This window comes from Gekko japonicus, unplaced genomic scaffold (assembly GCF_001447785.1).
Source record: "Gekko japonicus isolate JY-2015 unplaced genomic scaffold, Gekko_japonicus_V1.1 scaffold168, whole genome shotgun sequence".
Taxonomy (NCBI): Eukaryota; Metazoa; Chordata; class Lepidosauria; order Squamata; family Gekkonidae; genus Gekko; species Gekko japonicus.
In genome coordinates this window covers 410230-421532 of record NW_015167535.1, presented here as the reverse complement: position 1 = coordinate 421532, position 11303 = coordinate 410230, and the positions used below count along the sequence as shown (strand labels likewise).

At 48.3% G+C, this 11303-nt stretch overlaps 1 protein-coding gene across 1 annotated transcript; it reads right to left on the bottom strand.

The window, feature by feature from the left end:
* Positions 1-10003: 10003 nt before the first annotated feature.
* On the bottom strand, positions 10004-10855 carry LOC107112371 (uncharacterized protein K02A2.6-like; the record flags this gene model as incomplete). Its single annotated transcript, XM_015413495.1, has 2 exons — positions 10004-10049; positions 10152-10855. Coding segments are annotated over 2 exons (750 nt in total), but the record flags the coding sequence as incomplete, so codon positions are not given.
* Between the last annotated feature and the right edge of the window lie 448 nt (positions 10856-11303).

Sequence of the window (11303 nt, the reverse complement as noted above, 5' to 3'; positions counted from 1 at the left end):
CACACCCATTCCCACTAATTAGTAGAGCCAGCATGGTATAATGGTTGGACTGTGGTCTTGAGGATCTGGGTCTGAGTCCCCAGAGAAACCTGCTGGGTGACCTTGGGCCAGTCATTCTCTCCCCACCCTACCAGTATCTCACAGGTTTGTGAGGACAAAATGGAAGATGAAAAATGATGTAAGCTGCTTTGAGAAAAGCATGGTGTAAATATCAAAATAAATACAAATTAGCATAGTTCTTCTGTACAAGCCTCATCAAAATGAATCAGAAACATGGATGACTACTCCCATTTATTTATTTATTTATTTATTTATTATATTTGTATCCCGCCCATCACGTGAGCGGGCTCAGGGCAGGTCACATCATCTTAAATAATACAGTAAGGTTTAAAACACAATAAAACATTTACATTAAACATTTAAAATCAGTAGTTGTAGCTGCTGGTGAAAATTCTGACCCATTAGTGTTGATGGATATGGCCGGTTACTGGTAGATGGGTGGTCAGTAGGTGGGAGACAGCAACCTCGGGGAGGCCATATGTGGATGCCCACTGCCTCAACCAAAAGCCTGGCAGAACTGAGATCCCACAGAGCCCTGATCTCGATGTAGAGCATATTCCACCAGGTAGGAGCCAGGGCAGAAAAGGCCCTGGCCCTGGTCGAGGCTAGACGGACATCTTTTGGTCCAGGGACCACCAGGAGATGTTGATTACTAGAGCGTAAAGCTCTTTGAGGCATATACGGGAAGAGGCAGTCCCTTAGATATGTTGGTCCCAGGCCGTATAAGGCTTTGAAGGTTATTACCAGCACCCTGAAGTGGATCCGGTACTCAACTGGTAACCAATGCAGCTGGCAAAGCACATGCCGAATGTGATCCTGCACAGGCATCAGCAGCAGGTGTGCTGCTGCATTTTGTACCAGCTGTAATTTCCGCATCAGTCTCAGGGGTAAGCCTGCGTAGAGCGAATTGCAGTAATCAAGCCTGGAAGTGACCATTGCATGGATCACCATAGCTAGGTCTTGGGGGAAAAGATATGGCTTCAGTAGCCTGATCTGCCTAAGATGGAAGAATGCAGATCTGGCAACTGCGGCAACCTGGGCCTCCATAGACAAAGAGGCATCCAGTGTTACTCCCAGGCTCCTCACTGTTTGGGCTGGCACCAAAGGTGCCCCTTCCAGTGTGGGGAGCCTGGTGCCCACATCCGTGTCCCCTCGAACCAGGTACAGGACCTCTGTCTTTGATGGATTTAACTTCAGCCGACTCTGCCACAACCATCCAGCCACAGCTTCCAAGGCCTCACCCAGGATTTCGGGAACAGAACAGATGGCCGTCCATTAACAGATAGAGCTGGGTGTCATCAGCATATTGGTGACAGCCCAGCCCATAACCCCAGACTAACTGGGTGAGGGGGCGCATATAGATGTTAAACAACATTGGCGAGAGGATGGCCCCCTGTGGCACTCCACATTCTAGCGGATACCGTGGGGAGGCCCTCTTGCCAAGCGCCACCCTCTGTCCCCGACCAAAGGAAGAAAACCATTTCAAGGCAGTCCCATGAACTCCTACGTTGATGAGGTTCATAAGATCATAGTCGACCATGTCAAACGCTGCCATCAGATCTAATAACAATAGCAGCGCTGACCCGCCTTGGTCCGGGTGTCTACGGAGGTCATCTGTAAGGGTGACCAGAGCCGTCTCCGTCCCATAGCCAGACTGGAAGGAGTCAAGGACAGAAGCATCATCCAGGAAAACCTGGAGTTGTTCGGCCACCGCTCTCTCAACCACCTTATCCAGGAACGGTAAATTTGATACTGGGCGGTAGTTGGTCAGAACCATCGGGTCCACTGATGGCTTTAATGAGGCTTCCATAACAGGACTTCAAGGAAGGTCTTGGGTCACAACTGTTTGCCTTCCATATGCCACTTGTAATGGTGTCCCAAATCTCCTGTTTGAGGCAGTCTCATGGTAAAGCTGTCTCCCATAACATGCTCTTCTTCCCGCTGCTTTGCCCCTGGCCTCAGATGGAGTTTTAACCTGGTTTAAAGATGGGGGCAGGCAACCTCTATCACACATGCTAAAACATTTTGCTTGCTCAGCAAGGCCCATTCTCCAGGCAAACACACAACCAAAGCAAACTCCTGAGGTCCCGGCAGTGCCACTGGTGCTGACAATATGGGCGAAAACAAGGGGCATGACTTATGCCTGTCAGTGCCTCCTGGATTCATGCTGCTACTAGCAGGCTCAAAGACAACCCACTGAGACACTGGCAGCAGCTCTGGAGTTCACTGCGGGTGTCACTGCAGCATCACTCTTTTGTGCCTTGCCAAATAACTTGAGACCATGTGATCAGAGGTTGAAGACATGCTCTTAGGGAGAAGCACAATATCCATGCCCCTGGTGAGCCCCAGACACTGCCAAATGTACCAGTCCAATCCACTTCTTTTCCAACATAGCTGTCTCCTCCGGATAGACCAGAACTCAGGAGAAGACAAGCAATTTAAAAAATATAAACAGCCCCTTACTGCTCAGATACATTCCCCAATCCATCCTGCATTTTGAAGAACACTGCAGGTTCCCCTCCAGCATTCTGGCAACATCACCGGAGGAGAAAGACAGGGTACAGACACCAATGAACTCTATTTGTGGCGGCCAGAGTCTCAGAATCTCTTGATTAGGTCTCAAGACTCCCAGTTGATTCTCAGGGCAATATAATCCAGTTAAAATCTATATGCATTTGATTTGTGGGTGGGTGGGTGTGTTTCACTGTGTGCTTTTACCTTGAAGACAGCAGTTCAGTTTACTGTGTGCCATGAACAATGTTCCCTCTAAGCTGCGTTGTTTTCTGAGCAAAAATTCTCCTTTGTGAGCAACTGTCATTAAAGTTGTGAGCGGGCGATTTGGATACTACATAAATTAGTTTGCTCTGGAGCCATCCATCCTGAGCAAAGCAGAAATTTGTGAGCCGGAGGCTAAAAAACTGTGAGCTAGCTCACACTAACTCAGCTTAGAGGGAACATTGGCCATGAGTAATGATGGGTCACTGCTGCCATCCCTATCCTGCCATTCTTCCAAGGAGCTCAGGGAGTTGTACCTCATTCTCCCATCCTCCATTTTATCCTCATAATAAATATGAGGTAGGTTTGCCTGAGAGAGAATGTGACTGGCCCAAGGTCACCCACTGATCTTCATGACAAGAGTAGGAATTTGAACCCAGGACTCCCAGATTTGACCCTAATGACTACACCACGCCAGTTCTCTTGATGCAAACTTCTTAAACAGCCTCTGCTCCTGTGCCTGTAACAACAACTAGATCAGCAGACATCAGCAGGAGCTCCATGCTCTGAAAAGCTTCACTGGTGGATTTCTGCAGGTTGAAATCATTAGAGGAGGCCAGGAAACTTTTCTGGGTCAGCTAGCATACCTAATCTATGACCATAAATATCACCATCCCTTAATCTTTCAGAAGCAAATCTGACTGACTGTTGCTTGTTATACATGGTACTCCCAACATCCTTACACATCTGTCTGATAGTATAAGAAAACCAAAAAGAAAACTAGCCTGCTCTGTGGGCGAAGATGTCAGAAGTCAGAAGAACATGTGGGCGAAGATGTCAGAAGTCTTTGTGCAGAAATACCTTGGCTTTGCAGATTTTATGTAAAGCAAGGGAACCCATTTGCATTCTTGTATCTGAGACTCAGACAACTTCATGCCAGCTGTCATCTTCACTTCCAATATTAAACTGAACAACAATCAAAATGAAGATTATTCCATTCAAACACTTCGCCTTTTAATTCACATTAAATCTGATTGTTCTGTGCACACAGAATGCAAAATTAGTATGGGCTAGATAACTTTATTCCCTCTTTTCAGGCTCTGTTTTAGGTTTACATGGCACTTCAACAAACAATTTACAGGCAATAGATACAGTCATCCACATTATCAATTACCCTACAAATGAGATGGCTTAATTTGGCTTCAAAGAGAGGGTTCAACAAAGTTTTAAAAGATAACGCACACAGTTCTCATATGGAAATCTAAACTCTAAATAAGAATTTGGAACAATATTATGTTCTAGTTATTTGGGGCTCCCAAAGACATGTTGACTTGAAAATATATAGGGCTTTTGTTGTTGAAATGACTGTTTGGCAGTTCAGTAGCCTGAAGAATTTCACAGCAGTTGATGAAACTGTCAAAGGAAGGGCAGGAAGCAGCTGGGCTGCTTCCACCATGCTTGAGTCCAGTTCAACTAAGAACCTCTCCCTCAAGGTTTCAATCATCACCAGGGGACTGGATTGCCAGCTTGTCTGGAGAAAAATGTCCTGGCCCTTTACATAAAAACTTAGTGTGTGGAAATGGGCAGTTGAAGCTCTTCATGGCATGGAACAATGACTTTTGCCTTCCGGCCAATGGCAACCATATCAGCAGAAAGATCTGTGAGAGGGCAGGAAACCGCTAGACACTGTTTCATCATGTCTGGATACACATACTGCTATGGTTGCCAACTGACCTGGAGAAAGACATCCCATTCGTTTAATAGAGGCTTAGTGGGATGTCATTAACCAGATGAATGGTATTTACCTTCATGACATGAAAAACTGTAGTTGTCTATTTCCACATTAAGCCTCTGTTCAAGGGACACAGCATTTGTCTCCAGGCCTGTTGGCTACCCTACCCCAGTAAGCAGAAACCCATCATTTGTTTGAGAGTGGATGACTCTGTCTTACTGTCATGCAATCAGGCATCAAGCTGGTGGTACACAGGGGAGTGGGGGGGACTGTGAAACTGAAGGAAGATTGAGAAAATTCCTCTCCTGTTGCATAGGCCTTTGCTGATCTACAGGGCTACTTGAAACTCAGCAGCCTATTGCTTCAAGGTAATTGCCCTGATGGCTCAAGTGTGGAGAGACAGGTACGGTGTAAATGAAAGAAATAAACATAAAGTAAGAAAGCAGGAGTCTGCTAAACTGAACAATATAGTACAGGAGGGATTGTAGTATCTCCCTCACTGTGCTGTGTCAGAATGTTTGGGAGGACTGGGAAGTATTTCTGACTCCTAATCCCCCGCCCCCTTTCAGGACATTATAAACAAGTGGTCTTCTACCTTTCTAGACCTGTGACTCACTAAGTTTGGGGAAATCAGAAGCATGATAGGAAGCCACATGCCAGAAAAAGCCAGCATCGTGATCTCACTGATGTCAAGGACAGGCTCACGGGCAGTAGACCAAAAGATGTGAGATCAGAAAATACAAGCAAAACACCAGGAGATGTATCACAATGAGGAACAGGTTAGAGTCCTGGAGGAATCCTATCCACCACTGTGTGACACACACACACCCTCGCCCCCCTACTGCTCCTTACAGCGTGCATGGAAAGAAACAAGAGGCATGGGAACTTTACACAGCAGGCCATTCCAAAAGACAGGAAAAACAATGGCTGCTGCAGAGAAGCTCATGACCCACCTGAGGGTACCAACCCCTTGTGACTACCAATGCTCCCTCTAAGCGGTGGAGTCTCCTGGCATTAAAGTTGTGAGCGAGCGATTTGGCTGCTGCATAGATTAGTTTGCTCTGGAGCCCTCCTCCCTGAGCTAAGACAAAAATGTGTGAGCCAAAGGCTACAAAACTGTGCGCTAGCTCACACTAACTCAGCTTAGAGGGAACACTGGTGACTACCCACCTCAAAGTGGGGCTTGGGGTTCTCCCAGAATTACAACTGATCTCCAGACTACACAGATCAGTTCCCTGGAGGAAACAGCACCCTCAGGAGGCAAACTATAGTGTCACGCCCCCCCCCCTTCCCAAACTCCACCCTCCCCAGGAACCAGCCCCTAAATTTCTAGGAATTTCCCAAGCCGAAGCTGTCAACCCTTTGGCTAGGCTGCCAGACCTCTGTGGCAGGAGGCCTTTGGCTGACAACTCTCATTGCTCGCCACCACTCCACCACTCCAAGCAGCAGCAAAAAGCTATCATAGTTACCTGTACCATGCTGTCATTTCTGGGAAAATCTGGAAGTGATGTCAAGTAGTTCTAGGAATTGCTGGAGTTTCTACTGATTTCTACAGCTACCTGACATCACTTCCAGGTTTTCCTAGAAACATCATGGTGCAGATGATGATGGTCCCCCTTGTTCCCACTCCCAAAGCTCCCACTAGTTCCTAGGCAAGACCTGGCAACTCTGGCTACAACCCATGGGTTGAAGATTACTACTATAACCTATGGAGGCCAATGGAGGCCATTTTCCCTACCCTCTGTTTCCTTTTTAGAAAACTAACTTTCCTCAAAATTTCATAATATCCAAAAGGGCCCCCCCCCTTTCTTTTTTAAAACAAGAGAGTTCTCCAACAACACAGAAACCCAGACTTTGTCTGTGAATTGCTCCATTTCGCTGCCTTCCGGATTGTCAATTTCCTGGCCACTGTGGCAAAGTCAGCCTGGAGGAAATTTGTCACTTCTCAAGGCCTTTTGAGCCACGATTGCTCAGCTCTAACAGGCCACAACATGACAAGGCAAAAGCGTGATTTGCTCAACACTCTCATCAACTGCTAAGGAAGTAAAGCATTTAGCTTATTGCTTGGGTTTAACCAGCCATTGTGAGAGAGACTTGCCGCCCGCTCCTCGTCTCTCATAACATCTCATTAAACTCTAATCAGGAGACTACGCTGGGAAGGCATGGAGAAGGGAAACAGTTTCCAGATTCCGGATGGACTAAACGAAATCTCAGATTAAACAGGATAGGATAAATGAATTATATTGCACATTATTGTAAAGATAATACAATTAGCATCTTCTCTCCATTTGCTAACCTCCTCTAGTACTGCATATATTTTGCACCAAATATCTGCCTGTGTCAATTGATTAGCTTTCTAATGCTGCAAAGAGAGTGGCCTAATCAGCTCAACTTTGATTTCAATATAAGACACATCCATTCAAAATGGTTTTGGCTCCATTCTAGCTTCAATTCAATTCTGATTATTACCGCACTTCTTCTTTCTATAATAGGCCAAACAGCATCTTTTTCTGCATTTACATCAGGATAAGAAAAGATTAATGTATGTCACCGTTTACGATATCCAGTGTTTTCACTAAGGTGCACTCTGTGCGCTGGGTGCACCAATTTTTAGACTGCAGTGCACAGATTTTTGCCTCAGCCCAAAGGTGCCCAGCCCAGCTGCCGGCCATGTGTGTGGCTGGCCTGCTACCTCACATGGCCCTAGGGGGTGATGGCTGGCTTCCCTCCAGGCAGCTGAGGCCAGGCAGCAGGGGCAGCTCCTCCTCACTGAGCACTGGCTCTCCCCCCCCCCCCCAATGTTGGTGTGCCAGTAGAAGGCCATGTGGATGCAGCCTTGGGAAGTGGGGGGCCCAACTCACCCGCGGCCGGGTGGCAGCAACAAGAGAAAAACCTGCCCCCCCCCCCGTGGGCCTATGGGGCCTGAACTGGACTCAGGGAGGGGGAAGGGGAGGGGCCACTGGGGAAAGCACACCGTCCACCTGGCCAGCTCACCTAGTTGTGTGAGATTGCTTGGGTTGTTTTGTTTACAGGCAGCCACTTTCTTCCACATAGAAGAGGCTGGAAGGGCAGGCCAAGCTGTGGGTGGCCTGGATGCTCTGGAACCCCACTCACTGGGCGGGGGGAAGGCGAGCCAGGGGGCTCACCTGCAGCTTGGCTTGCCCTTCCAGACTCTTCCCCGTCTCAGGGTGTATTGCTGTTTGCACTGCTGGGGCCAGCCTGGGCTTGTTGTCATTGGCTGGGGGCTGGTTGACGAGGGCCACTGCAGTGCCGTTCATCTGAGGTCCTGGCTCTTCCCTGCCTGTTCACCTCACTGCCTGGCCTCCTTCTGCACTCCAGGTAAGCATGCATTTAGGAAAAGGGTGAAAGGTACATAAGGTTTAAATGGGGGGAGGAAGGGAGACAGGCAAGGGCAGCCTCTTTAGGAAGATCAATGGGACATTATATATTTTAATTAAATTTTGGGGGATATTTAGGGGTAGGAAAAGGAAAGCCGTTCGAAAGCAAGAAATTGCAAGTAGATAAATAGGTACCACTTCAGTGGGAAGGTAACAGTGTTCCGTGCGCCTTGGTGTTTAGTCATGCCGGCCACATGACCACGGAAATGTCTTCGGACAGCGCTAGCTCTTCGGCTTTGAAACGGAGATGAGCACCGCAACCCTAGAGTCGGACTCGACTGGCTTTCGAGCAAGGGAACCTTTACCTTTACCTAAAGGAAAGGAAACAAAGATAATATGTCTTCTGCATATAAATCTTCTCTACTTATAATTTCACATTACAAATGGATAGACTGTGAAAATTTAAAAGTTCCTAAAGGCTTCTTCATATCATATTATCAAAAGGTTCATATCTTTATGTTTCTTTCTTATCCAGTCATAAAAAGGAAATCTTCCATTTGTCCTTTTAGCATCAAAGTCAATTTATCCATTTCCACACTTTCCATAGTCTTCACTATTAAATCTTGTTCAGAAGGTATTGTTGGAAGTTTCCAAAGGGTTGCAAATAAGATTCTAGCTGCTGTTACTACATGAATTGTAAAGTATCTTTGATTTTTGTCAAAATCATCTGGTATACCATTCAGTAAAAACAATTCTGGTCGAAAAGGTATTGAAGTCTGCAGAACTGCAGGTGGCCTTTGGTGGGGGACCTGGCCCGGGACTCCTAGTGGGCCTCTCATTGCCAGCACCATGGGGAGTGCAGGGAGGCTCCTCTTCAGGGATGGAGGTCCACGGTACTCAGGCTGCACATCTGCCTTCTCTGTGGACGGCCTTTGGTAGGGAATGCAACCTGGGACTCCTTGTGGGCCTCCTGTCACCATCACTGGGGGTGTGTAAGAAGGAGCCAATGTTGAATCCTGTGAGAAGCGAGGAGAGCTGCTCCCCCCCACACTCCAGGATGTTTCCCCTGCAGCCTGACTTTCCTTTCTTCCTTTCTGTCTGTCTTCCACTTCTCTCTCCCCATTTATTTGCTTTCTTTCCACCTCTCCCCTCCCTCCCTCCCTCCCTTCTTTCCTTCCTTTCTCTCTCTCTCCCTCCCCTCTCTCCCTATCTTTTTGCTTTCTTTCCACCTGTTAGATCGCGCTAACAAAGGACTCGTAGAGTGATTCAGCAAGTGATTCAGCTTTATTTGAAGTAACGAACAAGCACTAACTCAGTAAGAAACCAGAACAGAAAACAGTGGGAGCTTATGCTCCTTTTAAACATAACCGGGCTAATGTAGCCACGCCTATTTACAAATAACAACCAATGAGATTGCTAGAATAAAGACCAATGGGAGTCTTTCCCTCCTAGGGAATGGTATCGTTCTGATTGGTCGCTGTTACGAAGCGACCAATAGGAAGTTCGCTCAGAGGAGCCCTGGTCTGGCTCGAAGCTTAACATGGGAGTCCTATGAGGTGATTCATGTAATCATTTCAATACATTACAATTCCTCCCCCCTAAGTTAAGCCATCATCCCAATTGTTTTATTATTTACAAACATGCAATCAACCTTTGTACATCAGTTATTCCAACAGTATTTACACTCATAGTCCTTCAGATAAGTCGGCATTTGCCGCGAACGCTGGGACCTGCGGAGCGGTGCAGGCTCCATGGGCAGACAAGGTTGTGGGTCAGAGTGGGGTTCACTACAGCCTGGATCAGGCACAGACTCGACTGGGATTTCAGCCCCGCACACAGGGTTCTGCCCTGACTCGGGGACAGTACCGGGCCTTTCGGTACTCACCGCCTGCTCTGGGGGTGTCCACTCGACATCAGGGGATTCAGCCGTCGGAGAGTCAGCGCTGTCCCTAGCCCAACGTCTCCTTAACTGATCTATGTGGCGCCGCCATATTCGACCGTCAGCTAACTGCACCACATACATTCGAGTACCCACAGAGTCGGATATAACCCCAGGAAGCCATAAGTGCCCGTTTGCATAATTTCGTGCGAAAACCTTGTCCCCTTTTTCAAACATGCGCACCTTCGGTTGCGCCGTGGTACGCTCGGATTGCTCTTCAGTGAGGTCTGGGTGCATTCGGTTCAAACGGGTCGTGAGTCTCCGCCCCATTAACAATTCGGCCGGACTACGGCCTGTAGCACTACAGGGGGTGGTGTGCTGCAGCAAAAGAAAGGAGCCCAGCCTCTGGCTCCAGTCCCCTTCGTCCATTTTACCCAGGGCCTCTTTGGCCGTCCTGACCATCCGTTCGGCTTGGCCATTAGATGCCGGATGGAAAGGGGCCGAAGTCATTTGGCGTATGCCATTACTCGTGAGGAAGAGCCTAAATTCCTCAGACACAAATTGAGGCCCGTTGTCACTGACGATGACGTCAGGCAACCCGTGGGTGGCAAAAAGTCGGCGGAGCGCATGGATCACAGCAAGTGATGTGGTCGATTTCATATGCACGACCTCCAGCCATTTGGACATAGCGTCCACCACAATTAGGAACATTTGCCCTTGGAGAGGGCCAGCAAAATCTATATGCAATCTGGCCCAGGGTTTACCAGATGACTCCCAGCCTTGGGGTGTAGCTTGTGGGGGATCGGGTCTGACTTGCTGGCATTTGGGACACCCTCGTACCCATTCTTCGATCTCTTTGTCCAGCCCCGGCCACCAGACATACCCTCTGGCCAACGCTTTGGTGTGTACCATACCGGGGTGACCCTCGTGCAGCGACTCTAACACTCTCGTCCTGAGTTTGTCAGGAACCACCACCCTGTTCCCCCATAATACACAGCCCTTAGAAATGGATAGTTCATTTTGACGGCTTTTGTAAGGGCCGAACTCCGGTTCAACGCTTCCAACCGGCCACCCCCTCCAAACCCAGTTTAATACTCGGGACAGCACGCTATCCTTGGCCGTGTGTGCTGCAATGTCCCTGGATGATACCGGGGGTCGAGGAAGCTCCTCAATTGCCAAGACCTCACAGGCGGGGGCAGGGTCTGCGCCAATGTCCGGCACCGGGCACCGGCTGAGGGCATCCGCATGCCCAATCGCTTTCCCAGGCCGGTGCTCTAAGTCAAAATCATAAGCCTGCAAAAATATCGCCCATCTAAGCATGCGTGGGGACATGATGTTTGGCAATTGCTTATCGGGCGCAAAAATCCCCAGTAGCGGCTTGTGGTCAGTGACCAGCAAAAATCGTCTGCCAAAAATAAAATCATGGAACTTTTTGACAGCCGCTACCAACGCCAGACCCTCCTTGTCTATCTGGGCATAGTTCCGCTCTGCCGCAGATAGTGATCTAGAATAAAAAGCGATAGGCGCTTCGCTCCCATCAGGCATCAGATGGCTTAAAACTGCGCCTACTCCAAAAGGT